Here is a 24,294-nt window from a genome sequence, read left to right as displayed (position 1 = left end):
GTGTTCCCCGATAATAGCGCCTCCGGGCCCGGGGAAGTCCGGAGGGACCCGGCAGAGCCGGGGGCGGCCAAGGTCACGGGCGCGGGGCCGGCCTGCAGCGGCGCCGGCGGCCGCGGGGTGGCGCGGGGCCCCCGGCCCGGCCCCTTCGGCCTCCGTCGAGCGGCGCCGCCGTGGGGGAGGGGAGGGGCGGCGAGCCGAGGCGCCAGAGCAAGATGGCGGCGCGAGTGCTGCGGGGCCTGGGAGCGGCCGCGCCCCCCCGCCTGCGGCCGGGCCTCAGGTGAGCGGCGGCCGGGCCGGGCCGGGCTGCGGGGCCCGGGGCTGCCCGCGCGCCCCGCCAGGGGTCAAGGTCACGGCCGCGCGCCCCCGGGGAGCGGCTGCCCCCCCCGCGGAGCGGCTGCCCCCCCCGCGGAAGGGCCGCGGAGGCCAAGGGCACCGGGGCGGGCGGGGCGCGCGGGCGGGCGGGCGGCCTTGGCCGCGGGCCGGGCCGGACAGTGTTAGAGTTCACGTCCGATTGGTGCCGGAAGAAAGTTAGCAACAGGGCCGGCGCCTGCGCACGTGTGTGTTTGTGTGTGTGTGTGTGTGTGTGTGTGACCGTGACAGGCGCGCGTGTGTGACACGCATGTGTGCGTGTGTGTGTGTGTGTGTGTGTGTGTGCGCGCGCGCGCCCCGGAGGCCGCGCCGGGCCGGCCCTGCTGCCGTCCCCTTTGGGAGGCCCCGGAGCACCTCCTGCTCCCCGGCCCCTGCCGTCTCGGCTGGGACGGACGTGGCCAAACACCCCGAGCGCCGGAGCCGCTTTATTTGTCGTCGTCGAGATGCTTTGACGAACGAATGCAGGAGATTTGTAAAAGCCACAAGTTCAAATTCAGACTCAGGGAAAGCTTACTTTGCCTAGTGGGTGGGTCGGGAGCCTGTGTGACTTGTGGGCAAGGGGCTGTGCTTCCCGGGGTGCTTCTTGGCCCTGAAGGTCACCTCCGGACTACTGACACCGGCCTGGTTCTGTGGAGTCCTCGGCTGCCTCAGAACCGTTAGACTCCTTGGCTGGTGCTGCCTATGGGAGAGGCGTACTAAGTAACCCTTGGTGATGCTCTGGGACTAAGTCCTCATTGTCTGCTTTTCCTTTAAATTCCAGCCGAGAGCCTAACTGCAAAAGCTTGGGACCTTATAGAGTGCTTTCTGAGGGGAACGCAAAGTTCTCCGGATTCTTTTATTCATGCATGTTTGTTGGGATACACAAATGGATGACCCCTAGAGGCACAGCCCAGGGGATCTATGTGGTGAGAGGTCAGACAATATTTGTTGGATGAATTGCCCTTAGTTACAAATCATATATCCAGGAGATAGATTTGATTCAGAATTCATTTGATAACCCTCTTTGGGCAGAGATGGATCACATTGCCAAGCCTGGGCAGAGTGCTTGAACAGGCTTCATGGGGCCATGGGAATCCCAGAATTTTAAGGGAGATGGTAGGATCCAGCCCATGGGAATGGTAGAGGAGTTGAGTCAATTCAGTGAAGATCCACCAGAATTGGGAAGAAGGTGGAAGCAGGGCTTGCAGGGAATGTGTGGCAATTGCCAGCAGCCTTCCAATCAGCCAGGTGCTGGGACTCTCAGAGAGGAGAGAAGCACATTTGTGGGATCACTCCTTCCCAATTACTACATGTCAAAAAAGATGAGGCAAGATCTGCCCAACTAGAGGGGAGACTTAACTTTGGGGGGGGGTTCATGAGATGGATAAATTGGACCCAGATTATCAAGACTAGGCCAGAAGACATTAGTTAACCTTGATGAAACTGGAAATTAGGAACCACTGGATTAGGATTTTTTTCCTAATCAGAAAAGCTATATGCCAAACATAGGAGTCTGCCCCCTGATTCCAGAGAAGTTGGTGGGAACCCCTGGGACGATTCTCTTTTCTTTGTATGGGGGCAGGGTCACTCTGGAATGGGCTCACCTGAGAGAGGGGTCAGAGCCTTAGAAAGCATTGTGGTTCTGGGACGTTCAATGAGATCAAACTCTAGAGAGTGTACTAACAGCAGAGTAGTAGATGTGCCCTGATGAGTGCCAAGCTGACCTAATTTTAAAGCTATTGCTAATTGTATCAGACTGATGATACAATTCAAAGATGGAAGATCTGGGAGGAAAGACCATACTGACCAACAGTGAGTGCTTAATAGACATTTGTTGGTTGTTGAATAGAAATTCATTTAGAAGGAAATTTTCCAATCTGTTCTGTCTATTGGTGTTTGTTTCTTTAGATTTTAATTATAGTAGGAAGACTGACTTTAGTGTAAAGTCATTCTTGAGATACTTTCCATTTCATGTAAATTTTGCTTTGTCAAAGCTTGTTTTAGAAGGAGAATTCCTAGAATTCTCATATAAAAACTTTTCTGTATGATTACTCTGGCAGGAAATGCAGCGTGCTAAAATCATTCTCATTTCTTTTGGATATCACTTTCTAGGGGAAAATAGTCTGATAAGGTAGTCTGCCTCTCCTGATAAGATGAGATAAAATAATTTGATAAGATGATTTAAATAACTTTTATAAGCTTTGATTATACTATAAAAATAAATTTTAGTAGCTCATATGTATATAAAGCACTTGGAGTTTTTATGAGCTACTTTCTTGGTGAACAAGGTTATAATTCAGACCTTACAGATGAGAAAACTGAGGCTGTGGGAGGTTAAGTGACCTCGACAAGATTAACTGTGGGGAGATGGACATCTAATATTCTCTTCTGTGATCATTCCTAGGGGCCTCACAACTTCTACCAACAGACCTCGTGAAGACAGTTGGTTAAAATCTTTATTTGTCCGGAAAGTTGACCCAAGAAAAGATGCTCACTCCAATCTCCTAGCCAAAAAGGAAACAAGCAGTCTGTACAAAATACAGTGTGAGTGGATTCTTTCCATTTAAATATTTGCATTTCCTTCCTTTGTTCCTAAATTTATTGCTGAATTTCTTGTTTCAGTTCACAATGTGAAACCAGAATGCCTGGAAGCCTACAACAAAATTTGGTATGTAGCTCAAACTACCCATGGTTTGGGGTTGGGGGGTGTGAATTGGGTTTGTGTTGGCTCTTCTGGAAATTGCTAAAGAAAAATGAGAGGGGCGGCTAGGTGGCATAGGAGATAAAGCACCGGCCTTGGAGTCAGGAGTACCTGGGTTCAAATCTGGTCTCAGATACTTAATAATTACCTAGCTGTGTGGCCTTGGGCAAGCCACTTAACCCTGTTTGCCTTGCAAAAACCTAAAAAAAAAAAAATGAGCATTTCTGTAAAACTCGATTGTTGTCTCTTTACTCTTAAACTGAACTCTGTGATTAAAATCAAAGGGGAGGAGGAAGGAAGGTAAGAGGTGGATATGCAAAGGCACATCATCTACCCCCTCTGGTATAGAGTCCTGCATAGTCTCTTGAAATTTATGTATCTTTGAAGAAATGGGAGAATTGGACTGATAGATTTTTAATGAATTTTGCATAAAATATTTTCATCCTCATGCTATATAACGTCCCATGGCAAAAGTGATTTTGTAGACCTCACCTCTACCAAAGTTCAAAGAAAGTAAGGGAGGTTTCAAAAAGCTTAGAAATTTTCAGTAGCAAAAATTGTTACCTTTTTTTTTACAGGAGGTTGTTTAGGGAGATACAACTGCAGAGTATTTTAGCCCTTGACGTTTTAAGCAAAAACTTATTTTATAGCAAACCCAAACCATTTGCTTCTGTCTTCACTCTTATCTTTTCCACTGTTGCCCCCAAACCTGAGCCTCCAGTCTTATTAGGGCCTAACAGTCCAGTGAACATTTCCATCAGGATATCTTGTCAGTTTCTGAAACACATCTCTGGACAAATTTTCCTAAAAATTTTCTGAACAGATTTCTCTGAAACTACTTTGTACAAAACTGGACTTATTTTCCTTCTGCTGCTAGAAGTTGTAGAGAAGCAAACTAAATCCTGATGTCAGGAAAATCTACTTAATGATTAAATCTAACTGGAAAGAACACCTGACAACTATAGTGGATTTATCCTGGGGGTCTTCAGCTAAATCAGGATGACCCCTTCTGGGGCGAATGGTAGCAGGGAGTCTTTTTTTCAGGTAAGGGTTGGACTTGATGGCTCTTTGGGCCTCAGTTTCCTCATCTGTAAAATGAGGTTTTTAGACTAAATGGCTTCTGAGGCCCCTTCCAATTCCTGTTCTCCACTACCACTACCCCAATCCAATGCACAGTTTTATCACAGTTGGAACTCAGAACTTCAGAGTCATCTTTGAGTTATTCTCCTTAATCTACAGCATCTAGGGAGCCACCAAATCTAGCTATCACTTCCTTCCTTTTTTCTTGATGCTCATGAAAGAGGAACCCTAATCAGTATCTTCATTACCTGGACCTTCTGAGTCTTGTTTGTCCTTACCCCAATCCGTCCATCCAGCAGTTTCATTCTGGACTAGTGTTTGTAACCAGGACTACTTATCTGTCAGTATGGAAGAAAACCATACCAACCAATCAAATGATTAGAGGTGTGAGTTGCCCAGTCATATTTATTATAGTGAGGGGTTTGTTGTACAAGACATCCTTCTTGCTTGCCTTTACCAGAATCAGTCTAGCCCTTAGCCTGGTTTATAGGAAACAACTGCTGAAGATGCCCTGGGTCCTATGAGAATCTCTTGAACTTAAATGGTTTCAATTCCTTCCAGGTCAGCGAGGCACCACAGAGTCAATGCCAGGCAATCCCTAGCCTATGCTATGTGATGTCAAAATGTGACAATTAGGTACATCCTCACCTGTCTCTCAATGGCCTAATGGTCAGTATGGTCTTTCCTCTCCAACCTTCCATCTCTGAATTGTATCATCAGTGTGATACAATTGTATCGTCAGTCTGATACAATTAGCAATAGCTTTAAAATTAGGTCAGCTTGGCACTCATCAGGGCACATCTACTACTCTGCTGTTAGTACGCTCTCTAGAGTTTTGATCTCATCAAACATCCCAGAACCACAATGCTTTCTAAGGCTCTGACCCCTCTCTCAGGTGAGCCCATTCCAGAGTGACCCTGCCCCCATACAAAGAAAAGAGAATTGTCCCAGGGGTTCCCACCAACTTCTCTGGAATCAGGGGGCAGACTCCTATGTTTGGCATATAGTTTTTCTGATTAGAAAAAAAATCCTAATCCAGTGCTTCCTGATTTCCAGTTTCATCAAGGTTAACTAACATCTTCTGCCTAGTCTTGATAGTCTGGGTCCAATTTAGATATTTTTTGACATGTATTAATAAGGAAGGAATGATCCCACAAATGTGCTTCTCTCTTCTCTGAGAGTCATAGCACTTGGCTGATCAGAAGGCTGCCATGAACACACTTATCTTCCCCCCTTTACTTACAGAGTGGTTATTGAAAAGCTAGTTTCAAAAAACAAGTCAACTACATTTCCTCCTAAAAAAATTTTGAATTTTTAATTTGCCAGAAATCTTTGTTTTTTTTCTCTTCTGGTTTTCACCAAGCACTGGTCTTATAAAACATCCTCCAAAGGAAAAGTTTTGAGCCTTTTCATGGACCTTTGGGCACCACCCCTGAGTGGTATCCCAATGGTAGAGTGCTGAACATGGAGGCAGGAAGACCTGAGTTCAAATCTAGCCTCAACTTACTAGTTTTTGTAGCAAGTCACTTCACTTCTGACTCCCTCAGTTTTCTCACCTATAAAATGAGGATATAACTGAACCTATAACCCAGTGTTATCATGAGGGTAATATTCCAGAAAATACTCGATAAACTCCATCTCAGAATCTTGCCCAAAATATAATACAGAGAAGTACAGAGGAGAACAAAACAAGATCATGGGGTCCATGGGCCCTCTCCTTCAGTCTAAGAAGGGCCATTATTGCAGTTATTCGTCACAGCCTTCCTCCTCCTACCACATCCCAGAGGTCTGTATTCACTCCTTTGCAGTCAGCCCAGCTTCTGATTCTCTTCCCAGCCTCCCTCTAGGGGAAATCTGGAATATAGACTGAACACCAGCATCCTGTCTACCACTCCTCTCCCACCTGCAGCACTTTTCTTTCTGGGTGTCTTGGTTTGCCACTGCTCCAGTAGGGGTAAAACTCCAGGTTCTTGCAGGTCTCTGAAAGACTAGAATACAGGCAGGGCTCCTGACTTTTGGCCTTGGAAAGGACCTCAGAAGCCTTCTGGGCCACCAAGGTTTATTGCCTTGACTTCCATTAATATAGTGTTCTCAGGCTTAAGAATCCCTGGACTTACCACAGTATCCTGTGAGTGATTGTCCTTATTCTAGAGATGAGCCTATGCTCACACAATGATTAAGGATTTTGCTTTTTATTTTATAAAGCATTTATATGGAGTTTTAAAGTTTGCAGTGTGCCTTACAAATAATATCTCATTTTATCCTCTTGATAACCCTATGTTGTAGTTGCTGTTAATATTCCCCCATTAAAGGAAAGGAAGCTGAGGCAGGAAAGGGTTTGAATGACTTGCCTTAGTATCCAAGTCAACATTCAGATCTTCCTGACTCCCAAGGCTAGCACTCTGTTCATCATAGCACCCAACTGCTTCTTTTCTGACTTCATTCAGGGCTCTCTTCATTATGTGTCTGTCTGAGCTCAGGAACATCCTATTCAGGTTAGCTTACAGAAGAGGCTCTCCCCTTCCCTTGCTCTGAGAAGAGTAGATAGCCCTTCTTTAGGGATTTTGCTAGAGAAAAAAAGAGATTACAAGAATTTTTCAAAAGAGAAAACTTAAAAAGGCATTATATGCCCCATTCTCCCCATGTTCCTCTTTTTTTTAACCTTTTTGACCTTTCCTCTCCTACTTCTCAGTCTTATCTTAAGATTGGCCAGCCCCACTGCTGCCTGTGAGCACATTAGACCAAACTCTTGGGCTCTAGCCAGGGAATTTGGCTTGGCAGAGCTTTGGGCTTTAACAGCCCATCTGGACTCTTCCTCACCAAACCTTTGGCCTACACTGCTTCCTTTCCTCTTCTGCCCAGACAAGTCTTTCACCTGGACTCCAAGCTTTAAAGAATCTTATGGTTACCTTTCATTTTAATTCTCTGCCTAAGGGCCTCAGAGAATCCTGTGTCATGGACTACAGGTCCATGATAACCCTGGAGGAATGACTTTCCAAACTCCAAATTTCAGTTTAGAAAGTACTTTGAATATAAGTCAGTACATTGGATGCTTGTGATTTCATTGGTAGAACAAGGAAGCCAAGTCACTAGCCACTTTTATGACCAAAGCTTAGAGAGATTAGATGCCCACCAATGGGCAGGCACACAGCTACAAAGTGTCAGAGGTCTTTCTGTCCCCGAGTCCAACTCTGCCCATGATGGCAAGCTTCATCTCACCTGAAACTTGTGGCAAACAATACCCAACATCTTTGGCACCATCACCAGCACCCTCAGGACATAGGCATGGCATCCCCTAATCAGATGAGGCTCATCAGCTTGCCCTAGCATTCTGTGTACACAACCTGTAGACCTGATAAGCCCTTGTGGCTACACAGAGGAATTGGGGGGGTTGACTCTTTATCACCCACACACTGAAGCATTTATGAGCATCAGTGATCACATGATCATGAATGTTCCCTCTTCTGACCTGCCCAGCACATCTCCTGTCATCTTGGGTCCCGACTCATTTTCCTTTTTGACTACAGGCCATGGATCTGAGGAAAGATGACTACTCTACCCTAGTAATGAAGGGTCTCAGATGTACACGAAAGGAATTGGTAGATAATAGAAATGATAAAAAAATACTAATTCTGCCAGTAATTCCAACAAAATGTACAAATGTGTTTATAGTACCTTTAATTAGTTGGCACAATTCCTAATGCTGGGCCAGACATTGCTAAGTTCTCAGTAAAAATGTTGCTAGTTGATTGATTAGACTAATTGAAAATATGGAATTAATGTTTCTTATTTTTTAAGTCAAGAAGTACTGCCAAAGATTCATGAAGAAAAACACTATCCTTGTACCTTGGTGGGGACTTGGAATACATGGTATGGGGAGCAAGATCAAGCTGGTAAGGAATCTTAAGAATAATTCTTAGAATCTAAAATCAATGCTGAAATTGACCTTATGTCTTAAACCTTTAATTGCTTGAGTAATTCTTAGGCATAATGCTTGGTTGCAGTAAAAACTTCCTAAAATCATGGTACAAACTTACGGTTAAAGAAAATGCAGTATTCTAGTTTGAAACAAATTTTTTATTGCCTTTAAATGTTTAAATTTCTGTGCCTAGACTGACTTTTGTGTACATTTATAATTTGATACTTTCAACTTTGTGTATGTAGTATATTTTAAAATCAGCTGAGCTATTATCATGAACCTCTAAATGTATATATATTTTTAAAAATATATTTCAGTCCATCTCTGGAGGTATGAGGGAGGCTACCCAGCCCTCAATGAGGTCATGAGTAAGCTCAGAGAAAATAAGGTATGCTTTTTTTCATATATTTGCTAATTCTGACTTAAAATAGTACCTATTAGTCTAGATTAAGTGTCTCTTTTCTTTGCATCTTTAGCAATTTTTGTTTTTCTGCTAAAAATGGTGTTCTTGGTGCATTTTGATTTGCAGCTTTTTTTAATAGTATCTGAATTGACATTAAAATAACAGTTCTTTTGGCAAAGTGTAGCTTAGAAATGATAGATTTCATTAGAAATGTTCATAGTGAGTATTTCTGCTTTAGACATCAAAATAGCAACTGTGAATTATTCATAGCATATTTTCAATCCTGTTCTAGCTACTTCCCCTCAATTGGCAACCCAACTGCTCTCCCCCATTCACTGTCTACTGCTCCTCCCTGCCCCAGGTGTGAACAAACTGGATTACTGTTTGATTCTAATGCAGTGGTCCTCAAAATATGATGTTCCAAGGGCCCTCAGGATTCCCCAAGGTCCTTTCAAAGGGGTCTTCAGGGTCAAAATCCATAGTAAATATACTAATTTCTAATCCGGTAAATATTGCTAGATATAAAACATGTAAACAAGTTCTTTTAGTGAGTTTTAAGAGTGTAAAGGAGGGGTGGCTAGGTGGTGTAGTGGATAAAGCACCGGCCTTGGAGTCAGGAGTACCTGGGTTCAAATCTGGTCTCAGACACTTAATAATTACCTAGCTGTGTGGCCTTGGGCAAGCCACTTAGCCCCATTTACCTTGCAAAAACCTTAAAAAAAAAAAAAAAAAGAGTATAACGGGATCCCGAACCCAAAAAGATTGAGAACTGTTGCTTTAATGTACACATCATTAGCATGGCAAACCTTGGATTATGTCAAAAGTCTTTCTTTGTGATTCTCCCAAGTGACCTCTGTTTACAGATTGTCAGATAGTGATAAGTGTATTCTCCCAAAGTTGAGGTGAGATTTATTGGGGAAAATTGAACTTAGTGAGTGTACCCTAGATGGAATGCAAAGAGTTTATGGTGTTAATGGATGTGTGTGGGTGGGTGGGTGGATGATGACGACATTAATAATGTCATGACAACTTTCTTTCAAAGGAATTTGTGGCCTTCCGGAAGGAAAGAGGCAATATGCTGCTTTCTCGGAAGAACCAGCTGCTGTTAGAGTTCAGTTTCTGGAATGAACCTGAACCCAGGCCAGGCCCTAATATATATGAACTCAGGTCTTACCAACTTCGAGTAAGTACAAAAAAGGAAAATCACTTGATTACTCATTTCTCCTTAGAACAGCAACATGCACTAGAATGGGGAGGGGAGGGAATAAGAAGAACCTGGACTTTAAAGCATCTGGACTTCCAAACCAGCCTCAACTTGCCTTTTCAGTGTTTCTTACTGAACTTCTCCATTTTTTTGGTTTTCCTCTGTCCTCTCATCACTTCTCCCTCTTAGGCAGTTGTGAAACTTTAGATGTCCATTCTTTAGCATGTCTCCTGAGAGCATTTCTGAGCTATTTAAAAAGAAAAGGCCTAAAACTATAGGACTCATTTGAAATCACTCTTTATTGAATTTATTACAGAGGGGTTAGAGGATCTAGTAAATATCAGGTGACCAATTTATAGTAGCCTCAGTTTGGAAAATGGGTTTTCCCAAATGTTACCCTACCAAAACCTAAAGAAAACTCAACTATAGATCACATGGACTACCGATCAATCTTATCAGTTGGATCTTAATAGGTCTTGGTCTCTAATAATTCTTTTTACTAGAAACCTAGAGCACACTCCTAATTCTTTTTTTTCACAAATATTAAAACAATTGAATTTCCAATTCTTACTAATGTTATTTTGTGTCTATGAAAAAGATTAAAAAAAACAGTAAAAGTGGGACTCTGTGTATACACACATTAATGACTATTTGCTTAAAGGAAGTATCCTTATGTTTTTACTGTTCATGCATTGTTGCTTTGAATTAGGTCACTGACAGTCATTCTAAGTAGGAGAAATATTAATAAATTAGATAATAGTTATTAGAAATCAAATCTGTCTTTTTAAGTGAACATGAACTAGTTGACTTTACTCTGTATTTTTCAATGCAATGCTTCCTCAGTCAAAGACTCTACATTCCAAAACCAAAATGTTTTCTTTCAGCCAGGAACAATGATTGAATGGGGCAACTATTGGTAAGTTTACAGCAGCATGGTGAGTTTCCAGATCTTACTAATAAATTATGTTGGGCCATTCTTTCATCTCTCTGTATTAAAATTTGGGATCTTTGGTGTCAGAGTTTGACACTAGTTTAGGAATTCTCTTTGCATTTTCACAGACCTCATCTTTCCTAAAATATTGCTTTCAATCAAAACTATATCTTCTCACTTATGTGGCTACTACCCTTGTTTGTCTTTTTAGATTGAGTAGCAAAGAACCAATTTCTTTACCAAGTTAGGTGGTGTTATACCTCAGCAGGCAAGAATATAATTCAAAGTTTTGCTGATCAAAATTATCTACCAAAAACAAGATGAAGTTCCCTTCAAGGCAAATATAAGGTACAATATTTAAAGATTAAGCAAAATTTATTTCAGTAGATTCAAGTTGGGAAATGACTGGCTAGGCATAACTGGGACTGTAAAAGACCGTAAGATCAGAGTGGGCCATGGGCTAAATGCCTATGGCAAGAACTTCAATCAGAATGACATGATAACAGAAATGATGTGTGAGAGTTGGTAAGGCCTCTCTACACAGTATCAGGAGGTCCTTTTTTGTGCAGCGCCAGAGTCAGATTTGGTGTGGATATTCTAAGAGGAGGGATACAGACTGAGTAGATACAACAAAAATGAAGGCCAGTAAGGAAATCAAGACTCGAAAAGATGAAGGGAATTGAACATATGTGAAGGAAAGATGATCACTTAAGTCTTTGGTTTTCTGATGAGTTATGACCTTTGCGCCTCTCTATAGACACATTTAATATGTGTCAGTAGAAAAAAGGGGGTGAATCAAATCCTGTTTCCCCATTATCCTCAAGGTGACTTTGCCAGTAATTGACATCTCCATTTCCATCTGATCTTCAGTTGGCAGGAACTTCTCACTTTTCCATCTTTCTTCTCTCTAATAAAGGAGTTGACAGACAAGGACATAAGAATATAAATAGCACTGACCATTTAAAGCATACTTAGCGTGAATCTTTTTTGCAATGTAAATAATCATCTTCAACTGTATCTTCTTTACAGATTGAATTTTCATGCATTAGATTTTTTTTTTAAACATGAAGTTAACCTTATTAGAAAGCCCCAACTACAATTTTCACAGTTAGGATAAAGACAGGAAATTATCTTAAAATTGCTGTAGGAGTGGATAGGGCACCAGCCCTAGAGTCAGGAGTACCAGATTTCAAATCCGGCCTCAGACACTTAATAATGACCTAGCTGTGTGGCCTTGGGCAAGCCACTTAACCCCCTTGCCTAGCAAAAACTTAAAAAAAAATTGCTGTAGGAAATCTAGGTTTAGAAAGAAGGAAGAACTCCAGTGATGGAATGATTAAATGCTATTTCTACCTTGAAGAAAAGTCATGAAATGTTCATCCCTGAGGATGTTTCAGAAAGCTCACATTCCCATTTAGTCTTGTTCAAGAGTAAATCTTACTCTTGCCTAAAAAAAGAAACCTAATTAATAACTTTACATTTCTGCTAGTCATTTAGTGCAGCATTCAATATAAAATTTCTGATACTTTCCAGGTCAATTGATATCTGAATCTTTAGGATGTAAAGAATTTTTAGGATAGAAAAATAGATGGAGACATGTCTATTGCACAAAATAGTTTTCAAGAACTATGAAAATGTGGTTGCTAATTTAACTTATTCACTGTCTTTTGGAAGTAAACTTCAGTTTAGTTCTCTTTGCTTGACCTAAGGATTATGTGTATATGCATATGCATATGAATGTCTGCCATTTCCAAAAGTTTAGTTGACAGTATGTTAAGGTGTTCTACAGATTCTGCTGTGAATTGTCCCTATTATTCAACTCACTTAATCTTTTTTAAAAGTCCACCACTTTGGTTTCTGGTGATGCTTTTTAAAATTGGGCCACCAAAGACTAAATAATGTAAATCAGAATATTTAATTAGTTCACTGGAAGAGTACGTACATAAAAGTTACTCAGTTGGCTATTTTATATTGATGTTTTGCTTAAATATTATTTGGTCAATCGTAGAACAGATTCAATTTCTAAGTAGATTTTATGTATTGCTAATTTAAATCTGTTAATATAGAACCCAGATAAATGTAAATTTTTTTTTTTACTTTAACTCCATTATCTTAGCAATTTCCAAAAGGAAAAAAAACTAGTTCAGCATTTGATTTGTCTCTTGACAAATAGGTTTAAGGTGGTGACTCCTTCACTATGTCCTTCTGAATTTTGTCAGGCTCAGCCAAGTGTAAGTTTTCTTTACTTGCCTCAAATGAATTAGAAAAATTCAAAACTAAATAAGAATGAATGTTTATCACTTTAAATGAAAGATATAATGCACTTTGCACGTTAAAATAATTTGTTTAATTTCATTAATTTGCCGATCAAAATTAACTCTTGATTGACGGAAAATCAATCACTTAAACATCCTAAATTTGAGAGTAGTTACAATATACTTCTAAAAACCTGATTTTGGGGAGAGAGAGAGAGAGAGAGAGAGAGGTAAAAAACATTCTCTTTTTTAGGAACTCAAAGCCCATCGTATAGGAAATCATATAAGAGAGCAGTTATATACTTTGACAGGTAATAGTCATATGTCTCATATTAGTTTGGAAGTAAGTCTTAGATTACAAAAGTTCATCAGAAAATTCTTAAATTCAATTCTCCTGCCAATGCAGATGACAGCAGTAGGTATGGCAGTGCTGTTTTCAAGAGACAACAGTGCCTAGGAAAGTGATCCCTTGCAGGCTAGAGAAGGTAAATCTTAATATTTTACCAACATTATAATATTTATCATCATGTGGGGAATTATAGTAGTTAGCTCTACTTTTAATATAATTGTATAATTGTCATGTGATTTGGAGAATATTCAGTCAATTCACCCTTTTTCCATATGTAATCTAGTAAATGGAAATTATTTTCTCTTATAGGGCTCGTGCAATTCGTTTTAGGCAGGACAATGAGGAAGCAGTTGGAGGATTTTTCTCTCAGATTGGGCAGTTATATATGGTACATCATCTTTGGGGTAAGAATCTTTTTCTTCTTCTCTAGACCCAGATTCATTGTGATGTATGGTAAAGATACCTTTCCATAAGTATGATGGTACCCAGGGTATACCAATAAAGGAAAGACTTCACTGGCCATTTTCTCACCATCAACCTGCTTGTAACAGATGGGAATCAAGAAGGCTAAGAGATGCAAAGTTATCCACAAAGGACTGTTTGGCCTCCACCAGTTAAATGAATTCTATGAGCCAAAGGGAGTAAGCATAGCAGGAAAAACTGGAAAGAGAGGATAGAGATAGAAAAGGTCATCAAGTGGAGAAAGAATGAAGGCCATAAAAAAAAAATGAAGACAAATTTAAGAGAGGGTAATGATGGGAAGGTGGGAAGAAGATGGAAGATGTGAAACAGAAGCAAATCTGGATTAGTTAACCAACAAACTAATCTATTTAAAATATCCCATTTCTGGGCCTTGCCAGTTGACCAAGATGTTAAAGTGGGTTTATGAGTGAACTAAGTGATGTATACCATCCTACCTCAAATCCTCAGTGAATGCTGTTCTAGATAACTGAATTTTCTAGATAGCTAAAGTTAATCCTTTGCATTTAAAATGTTTAAGAATGTACTTTATACTTCCTTGCTTTATTGCCAGAGGTGACTAAGCATAGGTTAACTTTTTCTTAAAAATTCAAGGACTGCATAAGCTTTAATGTATGTGATATGCCAAGGATGCAATGTAGCTGACATACAGTATTGGCAAGAAAGAGAAGATGATACCTAGCTGTGTGGCCTTGGGCAAGCCACTTAACCCCATTGCCTAGCAAAAAACCTTAAAAAAAAAAAGAGAGAGAGAGAGAAGATGAAAAAACAAAACAAAAAAGATGATGAATCCATCTGTGGTCTCTCAAAGCCTGCTTAGTTGCAGGTTAAATTTATTATATAACTTTAAGAAGTAAAAGAAGTTCTACATGGTTAAAACTTGCAATTACATATATGATCAACCTCTTTTATTCTTCTGCCATATATTTGGAAATGCCCATTTTGTTTGGTGTTTGTTGAGTTCCAAATAAAATTAAATGGAGGCAGCCAGGTGGTGCAGTGGATAGAGCACTGGCCCTGTAGTCAGGAGTACCTGAGTTCAAATCCAACCTCAGATACTTAATAATTACCTAGCTGTGTGACCTTGGGCAAGCCACTTAACTGCATTGCCTTGCAAAAACCTTAAAAAAAAAAAAAAGAAATAAAACTAAATGAATATTTAAAGAAATCTTGCTTTCCTTAAAAAAACTCCCTAAATACCAGCCTATATTTTTGCTCCTTTTTCCCCTTCTCATGGAGCTTGAGTAGAACATGTAAGACCACTCAACCAGCAAAATATGGAAAACTACTTTTCTTCCGAATTAAATAGTAAATCAGATTAATGTGACCTTGTCCCAAATGACTTTATCGATGTGTAGAAAGAAAGTCTCCCCAGTTACCATTACACAGTCTTTTGACCGATCAGTGCTATTTTAAACCCCATTTGTAATTTCTCTATCCTTAACTTAAAAGATTCTACCTACTCCCTTGGGACTTGCATACATCCATCTCCTACTAAGTTTTTCCTTGGGCATCTGTCACCAGGGCATCTAGAGCAGGATGAACAAATTCATTTTCAGAAGATGACTCTTCTACTGATGAGACAGAAGAGTCCTTGGAATTTGGCTTTTAAAAGAATTTCAGATACAGTCATCAATTTTAAAAGTATATCACAGGGCAGCTAGGTGGCGTAGTGGATAAAGCACCGGCCCTGGAGTTAGGAGTACCTGAGTTCAAATCCAGCCTCAGACACTTAATAATTACCTAGCTGTGTGGCCTTGGGCAAGCCACTTAACCCCGTTTGCCTTACAAAAAAAAAAAAAGTACATCATTATGATTATCATGCCTAAAAGTCTTTTGAAATACATTCATAATGGATCATTTTCTCAGGAAATCTTTCCTGGATATCATTTCACATTCTCAATGGTATTATCAATAAGGTAATATCAGATGGAGAGAAGATGGTGAAATAAGTGCCAACATCAAAGTTGTTAACAGTCAGGTAACTGTTATTCTCAAATCAGTCTAGAGTTCTGAAATAATCTTTTGCTGAAAGTATAAGTCATTTATTTGTGACTGAATGACTCTAAGTCAGATTTCCCCCCTAAGCATGATGATACGGCAGTGCCAAGGAGCCTCAGTGGGCCACAGATAGCCTGGCGCCCGTGCCCTCTCCCCTCACCTAGATTGGGGTGGGGGGGCAGGGTCCAGTACAGAGGCTGTTCATGCTGGGGGCTGGAGAGCGGGGGCACCTGGTGCTAAATCATTCGTAGATGACCTGCTTCTGGGTCAGGGTTTCATGCATAGCAGAGCAGCTCCCTCACTGCAATCTATTGAAAAAAAAAGGGAAAAAAACAACCTGTCTTGTGAATGCAGAGCCTCTCCTTATCAAATCTGCTTTTGTTTTCCACTATTGGAATGTCAGCTTCTCGAAAGCAGAGACTGAATTTTTTGCCTTTCTCTGAATCCCCAGAACTTAACATAGTGCTGGATCCATAGTAGGTACCTTGTGGAGATTGCTGGACTGATTGAGTAAAGAGTGGAATCTGTGCTCACCCTGGCCCTCCTCATTTCTAGAGCTTCTCTGAGGTGTCATGACCATGGTGAGGCAGCACAGAGACCTTTTCCTTGAGGGCTTCATTGTACTAAGGAAGTGGCACTTTTCTCACCTATACAGTTCAGACTCATTCCAGAAGCCTCAAAGACAAGGAAGGCTCGTCTATAGGGAGTAAATCAGTCATGTATTGATGTGTCCCATTTACTGCCAAATTTTATAATGATCAAATCCTGTTTTTCCAATGACATTATTTCACCTTCTAGCAATGTTTAAAGTATGGTATCTCTGCTCTCTTCTTGCTTTACCGTATTTCTGGATGATTTTTAAATTCCTTTTAAACTCAAATCAACAAATGTGCCAGACCCTGAGCTAATCGATGGGGTCACAATGAAAGGCAAAAATGGTCCCTGCCCTTGAGGAGCTCAGTCTCAGATATGGAAGGCCTGAACTTGCCCTTCAGATCATCTTATCCTTGAGAGAGAAGAGTATTATAATTGGCTGAACAATTGTGAAGTTTCTAATAGAACTTACAATTCCATTTTACCATGTTATCCTGTAGCTGCCATTATAGATAGTAATAATTCATATCTCTGAAAAAAAAATCTCTAGTTCTGTTCTAAATAAATGAAGCTTTAGAGGTGTCCTTCAACTCTTCTGGGGTCAGAACCAGAATGTCTCATTTATCCTTGCAAGGCCCACAGTAGTTTGTGGTGAGCACCACCAGCGCTCATTGTCACACCATAAGATGATGAAGGAGGACCTGTTGGGTGAGGACTCACTCCCAGGCTCAACATTTGACCCGAATTTCTCAGCACAGGGATAAAATGTCAGTCGTTTCCATGGTTTTCAAGCTGGCTTCCATGTGTTTGTTTTCAAGCTTACAAAGATCTGCAGTCCAGGGAAGACATCCGGAATGCAGCGTGGCATAAACATGGCTGGGAAGAATTGGTTTATTATACAGGTAAAAGCTTCATACATTTGACTGGGTCTCCTACCCTAACAGTATGACTTCAAAGACATTCTTTCAAAAACGCAAATTGGCCAAGAGAGGGTTACAGAAGGCTTAGGTGTGTCAGAAGAAAAGAGAGAAAATTAAAGCACTGGCTTCCTGAGAGCAATTTGTCTGCTTTAAGAATCAGTTCTTTAGAACTTATTGCCTCATTGCCATGCCAATTGAAAAACATATTATGAAAATTAACTTAATTGGGGTAATTGATTCAATGAAAAGATTGCCTGCATTCAGTGAAACTATTCACTTAAATAAATATGATGCATGTGGATAAACTGTTCAGACTGTCTTGGGCAAGAATTGTTAGGAATAATTATCTAGTGATATTATAGAAGGTGCTACAACATGGTTCACCTAGAATTTGCATTCAGATTTTACAAAATTAAAAAAATAAAAGATAAAGTTTTTATAGTCATCCTGGGAGGAGAAGAGCAAATGGGTCCATTCTGAGTATTTTTAGTAAAAGCTAAATACATTGCTCCATAATTAGATGTAAGTTTACTTTTTTCCTTTCCTGTCTTCTTTACAGCTTAAAGCAGTGAAGTGTATTTTGGTAATTATGGTACCTATAGTGTACAAGATAGGTTTGTTCATATCTCTGTGTCACACCAAACAAAAATAACATGCAAACATCCCTTGAACTCATTTTACATAATTTCAAGTTAGTTTGAAAAAGAGTTTAAGGACAAAGATCTCCCCACCTCCTCTACCACCACCTTACGATGATAGTTTTTGCTTCCTATACATGAATGTGGAGCCTGCTTTAGTAGGCATTTGTAGAACTGTGATGCCTTCATCCTGGCTCCAGACCCCAAGAGAACTTGCCTCTGATACTTCCTCCCTTGGAGAAGTCTCTTAATCTCCCAGAGCCTCCATTTCCTCGTTTGGGGGTGTATAAAATGGCGTCCGAGCCCTCATTCAGCTCCAGACCCACATTCCTAGGCAATCATTCTTGCCAACTGCAACACTCCCTCCTGTTTCAAGACGATGTATGAATAACAGTAACTAATCTCTCTAGGGGGGCTTTAATGTTTGCAAAGCACTTGACACAGGTTAGATATCTCAACTGATTCTCTCAGCAGCCCTTGGAGGTAGGTGCTCTTATTCTTCCAGTTGTAGAGATGAGGAAGTTGAGGCAGGCACAGGTGAAGTGACCCAACCGGCAAGTATCTAAGGCCAATTCCAACTCAGTTCTTCCTGCTCCCACCCACCCATCATGCCACCTAGAACACACTGTACAGTATTGTTTGTTTACTTACAATATCTACAAAACTCCATGTTATAATATGTTTGGGAAAGTAATGCATGGTAATCTCTATGACAGAATAAGTCTGGGAAGAATGAGCTTGCTGTATCATTAAGATCAACACAAACCCACCTTAACCTGCATCTCTGTCCTTTTTCAGTGCCCCTAATTCAGGAAATGGAGTCAAGAATCATGATACCCCTGAAGATTTCACCCCTCAAGTAAAAAAGTAAAGTTGGAATTAATTGTTCTGTGCCTACATAGATTTAAGTGACAAGTATTTGTCTTAAATTAATTTTATGGTATACATTTGTATATCATGGTGAGAAAGAAACATTGAAATATAAAACTGCTGTATGTAGCTTATTAGAGAGACCTCTTTTCTTTAGACTCTAAATGTTCATATAAAAGTTAATTACAAAAGAAAAAAGAAAATTGGCTCATTCTAACAGTGCTCAGTGGTCTTTTATGAAAAATCACTGTTTTGATCTGCCATAGCTTATCCAAGCCCAGCGGGGAAAAGAGGAAACAGAATTCAATTTTAATTATTTCTAATAGGAACCCAATCATGAAATCAATTTATTAATATTTATTTATGATAAGCAAATCTACTGAAGAATTACAGAGTTCAGATAAACCCCTTTCCTGTTTCAGGAAGAACTCTGGACTCTGGTCATTCACTCCTAATTCTCGGATGGTTTCTCCAGCAGTTTTTCTGGTTATTGAACTAAGAACAAACCATGAACATATACACCTTGAACCTGAAAATGTTCTAAGCTATTCTCCTCTGTAATCAGTTGTGAATCCTAGCAGACTGGGACACAGCCAGTCTGGTAGTGGCTGATATGGACACCTGAGCAAGAATTCAGTTTTAATAAATCGTTACAATGATGTCTATAGGGGGAAAAAATCACTGCATTGAACCTGTTCTTTGGGTGCATGATCTCTAGTTTTGAAATCAATTCCTTGAAGAGCACTGATTTTTTTTAAAAAATATTTTTCTATAATGAAACAAATAGCACTAGGAAAAGAGGTTTTATTTTATAAGCAATCACATGTGACCTCAGACGCATTTTCTGAGTCAATATTTTAATAAACATACAGCAGATATTTCTGAGGCCACGTGAAGGTGGTGCATGTTGAGATGTGAATATTGGCATCCTCTGTCCAGTTGTGTCCGATTTCATTTTTGAATGTAGTGTACCAATTCTGTTCATGTCTGTAATAATGTGGAAGTCCTATTGAAATGAACATTTTGTCTGACCCAAAGTTTAAAAATTGCTGTGTGCAATACAATGTATAAGACTCTCCCCTGATGTCTAACTTGTACATGTCAATGCTTTTCTTCAAAAGCACATAAAATCAATAAAATCCTTTTAATTTTCACAAGTTACTAATAGCATTATTATAGCTATTTTGTGTTTCTCTTCACCAAAAAAAATGAACCTATTTTTTCATTGTATCACCCACCAGAAAAACCTCAGTCACTCTGTATTAAAAGCCCTGGGGAGGTTCCTTTCCAGTGTCTCCTTGTTGGCTTTAATGGCACAAGACAATACTGAATTTCCTTAGCTTCACAGGACACAAACACAATAGAGTAATAGGAGCATTCCCTAATGTTTCTGCCCTATAGACACTAGTCTTTTTCCTGAATAAAATCTAACGTAAAAAAAGATTTTTTTTGTTCTGAATTCAACAAACATCAACAAAAGAACATTTCCATGTGGAAGGAAGAAAATCAGAAAAAAAGAGGTTATATATGAAATCACAAATCTCATCACACAAAATCTGTTGGAGGGGGTTTTTTCAATTATTTTTTTGCAAGGAAATAGGATTAAATGACTTGCCCAACATCACATAGCTAGGTAATTATTAAGTGTCTGAGGCCAAATTTGAACTTGGGTCCTCTTGACTCCAGAGCTGATGCTCTATCCACTGTGCTACTTAGCTACTCCTCAACCTGTTGTTTTTAAAGAATACACTTAATTCAGTATTTTACTTCCAAAGCTCTTAACTTGCCTATATGGCCTCTGAACTTCCTCATTTCCAGTACATTTTAAAAAATTATTCCCAAGTACTCTTTCTGTCTTTTTGCCATTGTTGTCACTACTCTATCTTTTTCCCCCTCCCTTCCCCCCAAAAAAGACCCATTCTTCATTGTAAAACATTGGCATAGTCAGGCAGAACAAATCCACATTGGCAGCATCTTAAAACATGTCTTATTCTGCCACTTGAGTTCAAAACCTCTCTGTCAAGAGATGGAAACCTAGTGTTTCATCATTACATTGACATGACCTTGCATTGATCAGAGTTCTTAAGCTTTTCAGAGTTGATTTTCTTGTTTTTTTTATTAATTTTTCCAATTACATGTAAAGAGAATTTTCCACATTGATTTTTGTAAAATTTTCTCCCTCCCACCCTAAGAAAGCAAGTGATCTGATAAAAGTTATATGTGCACCATGACACATTTCCATATTAACCATGCTTTGAAAGAAGAATCAGAACAAAAGGGAAAATTTTTTCTTTTTTTTTTTTAACATTTTAACATTTTGTTTTCCAGTTATATACAATAGTAATATGTGCCCATCATTTTTTGCAAGGCTCTGAATTTTATAATTTCCCCCCTCCTCCTTTCCCTCCCCCCCCACAGAAGGCTGTCTGACAGTCTCTACATTGTTTCCATGCCATACATTGATATAAATAGAATGTTAAAAGAATAAACATACCCCCCCCCAAGAAGATGGGAAACCTCAAGAATAGAGACGGAGAGAGAAAAACAGATTTCAATGGCTCTGTCTCTGGGGTGAGTTGCTTTCTTTATCAGAATTCCACCAGAGAAGTTACTTCAATATTTGGGAAAAAAATTATTAAAAAGTGAAAAATGCTTTGATCTGCATTCATATGCTACAGTTCTTTCTCTGGATGTGAATGACATTTTCTATTAAGTCTTTTGGAATTGTCTTAGATCACTGTATTGCTGAGAAGTGTTAAGGCTATCATAGTTGATCACTACACAATGCTGCACTTGCTGTATATCATTTTCTGCTGGTTCTGCTCACTTCACTTATCATCAGTTCATGTAAGTCCAAGTTATTTTTGAAATCTGCCTGCTCATTTCTTATAGAACCATAGTACTCCATTATAGTCAGATACCTCAACTTGTTCAGCCATTCCCCTGATGGGCAACCCTTCAATTTCCAATTCTTGCCACTGCAAAAAGAGCTGTTTTCAATATTCTTCTACATATGGGACTTTTCCTCATTTTTTTGATCTCTTTGGGATACAGACCTAGTAGTGATATTGCTGGATCAAAGGGCATGCATAATTTGATTGCCCTTTGGACATAGTTCCAAATTGCTTTCTAGTATGATTGCATCAATTCACAACTCTACCAACAGAACGTTACCATCCCAGTTTTCCCACATCCCCTGCAAAATTTATCATTTCCCTTTTTTGTCATATTAACCAATCTGATAGGTGTGAGGTGGTAACTCAGAGTTGTTTTAATTTGTATTTCTCTAATAGAGACATAGCATTTATTCATGACTATTGATAGCTTTAATTTAACTTCATTTGAAAACTGCCTGTTCATATCCTTCTATTTATCAATTCTAATTACCTGTAGTATTCTTTTTTTTTATTGACATGTTATTTTAATTTTTCCAATTACATACTATGGTAGTTTTTCAACATTCATCCATTTGCAAATTTATTAGTTACACATTTTTCTACCTCTCTTCTCTCCCACCTCCCCATGACTAAATAGTCTGGTAAATGTTGTATATGTACATTTGTGTTGAATATATTTACATATTAGGGAATAGTTTCTTGTATTCCTATAAATTTGCGTCAATTCTCTATACTTTAGAATTGAGACTTTTATCAGAAATACTGTAGAGCACTGGCCCTGGAGTCAGGACTACCTGAGTTCAAATCCAGCCTCAGACACTTAATAATTACCTAGCTGTGTGCCCTTGGGCAAGCCACTTAATCCCATTGCCTTTAAAAAAAAAAACCCTAAAAAAATAAAATAAAAAAGAAATACTGGCCATAAAAAATTGTTTCCAAGTTTTCTAATTTCCTTTTCTTTTTTTTTTTTTTGCTAGGCAATGGAGTTCATTGGCTTGCCCAAGGCCACACAGCTAGGTAATTATTAAGTATCTGAGGTTGAATTTAAACTCAGGTACTCCTGACTCCAGGGCCGGTGCTCTATCCACTGAACCACCTAGCTGCCCCTTCTGTTTTTCTTCTAATCCTGATTATATGGATTTTGTTTGTGTAAAAGCTTTTCAATTTAATGTGATCAAAGTTATTCATTTTGTTTGGTCATAAAATTCTCCTGACCACAGATCTAACAAGTAAATGATCCCTTGTCCTCCTAAGTGGCTCATAGTATTATTGTGATATCTAAATCCTGTACTTATTTCAACCTTATCTTGATATAGAGGGTGCCATACTATTTTCTAGTTTTCCCAGCAGTTTTTGTCAGAGTGAGTTCTTATTCCAAAAACTGGAATCTTTAGGTTTATCAAATAATAGATTATCGTAGTTATTAACGACTGTGTTTTTGAACTTAACCAATTCTAATGATCCACTATTCTATTTCTTAGCTGGTACCAAATAGTAACTACTGCTTTATAATATAGTTTTAGATCGGGTACCACTAAGTCACTGAAGTTGTTCTTTATAGTGTTATAATCACTGTATTAAATGTTCTCTGAATCTTTCCTTTTTTGTCATTTCTTACACTGCAGAAATAAGCAGCTAGTGATGCAATGGATAAAGTGACAAGTCTGGAATCAGGAAGACTCTTTCCCAGTTCAAATCTGGCCTGAGACTAGTGTGACCCTAAGCAAATCACTTAACTCTGTTTGCCTCAGTTTCCTCATCTATAAGGTGAGCGAAGAAGGAAATGGCAAACTACACCAGTATCTTTGCCAACAAAACCCCAAATGAAATCACAAAGAGTTGGACACAACTAAACAACAGCCCCAGTAATATCACAATAGATTCATATCCCATAATTTGTTCAGTCATTCCCCCAACTAATTGGCACTCAGTTTCATTATCTTTGCTATAACAAAAAGTGCTATTGTGAATATTTTTGTACATTTAGGTCTCTTTCCCTCTTATTTTTAACTCTTAAGGTATAAGCCTAGCATTAATATTCTTAGGTCAAAGGTTATATACTGTTTAGTGACTTTTTGAATAAAGATCCAAATTGTTTTCCGGAATGGTTGGATCATTTGTACTTCCACCAGTAACCATTACCATACCTGGCTTCCTGCAGCCACTCTAACAATTATGTACTTTTTTTTGGTTATCTTTTTTTTTGGAGGGGAGTGTGCTCTATCCATTGCATCACCTAGCTGTCCCTTTCTTATGTTTTTGAATCAATTCCTGTATATCTTGTTTGTCAGACTTTTATCAGAGAAATTAGCTAGAAATTTTCCCCCACCAATTCTCTTCTTATGTTACCTTCATTGTTTTTAGTTGTGAAAAAACATCTCAATTTTATATAATCAAAATTGTCCATTTTATCTTCTTCGATTCTTTCCCTCCACTGATTCAGAAAGAACTCTTCTAATCACAGTTGAAATAATCAAATTGATTCTAACTTTTTTTCACTGATACTATTTATAGTTAATTTGATCCTGTTTCTCCCATGTCTGAACATAGTTCAGAAATTCAGTTGATTTGTAATGAGTTAAGTTTAGAAATTCTTAATCCTAATCTATTCTTCACTCAAGAAAATCTGCTATCCTTGGGGGATATGGGTGGACACTGGAGAGTCTGGTCTGCTGTCTTTACACCAAGAATCCTTCAAGGATGT

The 24,294-nt window shown here is 39.3% G+C and overlaps 1 protein-coding gene across 3 annotated transcripts; it reads left to right on the top strand.

Annotated features, from left to right (window-relative positions):
• Window positions 1-195: 195 nt before the first annotated feature.
• Window positions 196-22,913, top strand: NIPSNAP2 (nipsnap homolog 2). Of its 3 annotated transcripts, XM_074189319.1 has the most exons (11): window positions 196-277; window positions 2,753-2,892; window positions 2,971-3,016; window positions 7,928-8,022; window positions 8,366-8,436; window positions 9,494-9,634; window positions 10,540-10,571; window positions 13,500-13,594; window positions 17,084-17,167; window positions 18,622-18,690; window positions 22,568-22,913. In XM_074189319.1, exons 1-10 carry the CDS (start codon window positions 213-215, stop codon window positions 18,684-18,686), a joined length of 834 nt encoding a protein of 277 aa, XP_074045420.1. In that variant the 5' UTR covers window positions 196-212; the 3' UTR covers window positions 18,687-18,690; window positions 22,568-22,913. The 3 variants fall into 3 exon arrangements, with proteins under 3 accessions (XP_074045420.1, XP_074045418.1, XP_074045421.1); XM_074189317.1 differs by lacking the exon at window positions 22,568-22,913 and having other exon boundaries at window positions 18,622-19,902; XM_074189320.1 differs by lacking the exons at window positions 196-277; window positions 22,568-22,913 and adding an exon at window positions 2,093-2,160 and having other exon boundaries at window positions 18,622-19,903.
• The last annotated feature ends 1,381 nt before the right edge of the window (window positions 22,914-24,294 follow it).

This window comes from Macrotis lagotis, chromosome 5, assembly GCF_037893015.1.
Source record: "Macrotis lagotis isolate mMagLag1 chromosome 5, bilby.v1.9.chrom.fasta, whole genome shotgun sequence".
NCBI classification, from domain to species: domain Eukaryota; kingdom Metazoa; phylum Chordata; class Mammalia; order Peramelemorphia; family Peramelidae; genus Macrotis; species Macrotis lagotis.
The sequence above is the reverse complement of the archived record's forward strand: the minus strand, read 5'-3'. Positions and strand labels throughout refer to the sequence as shown.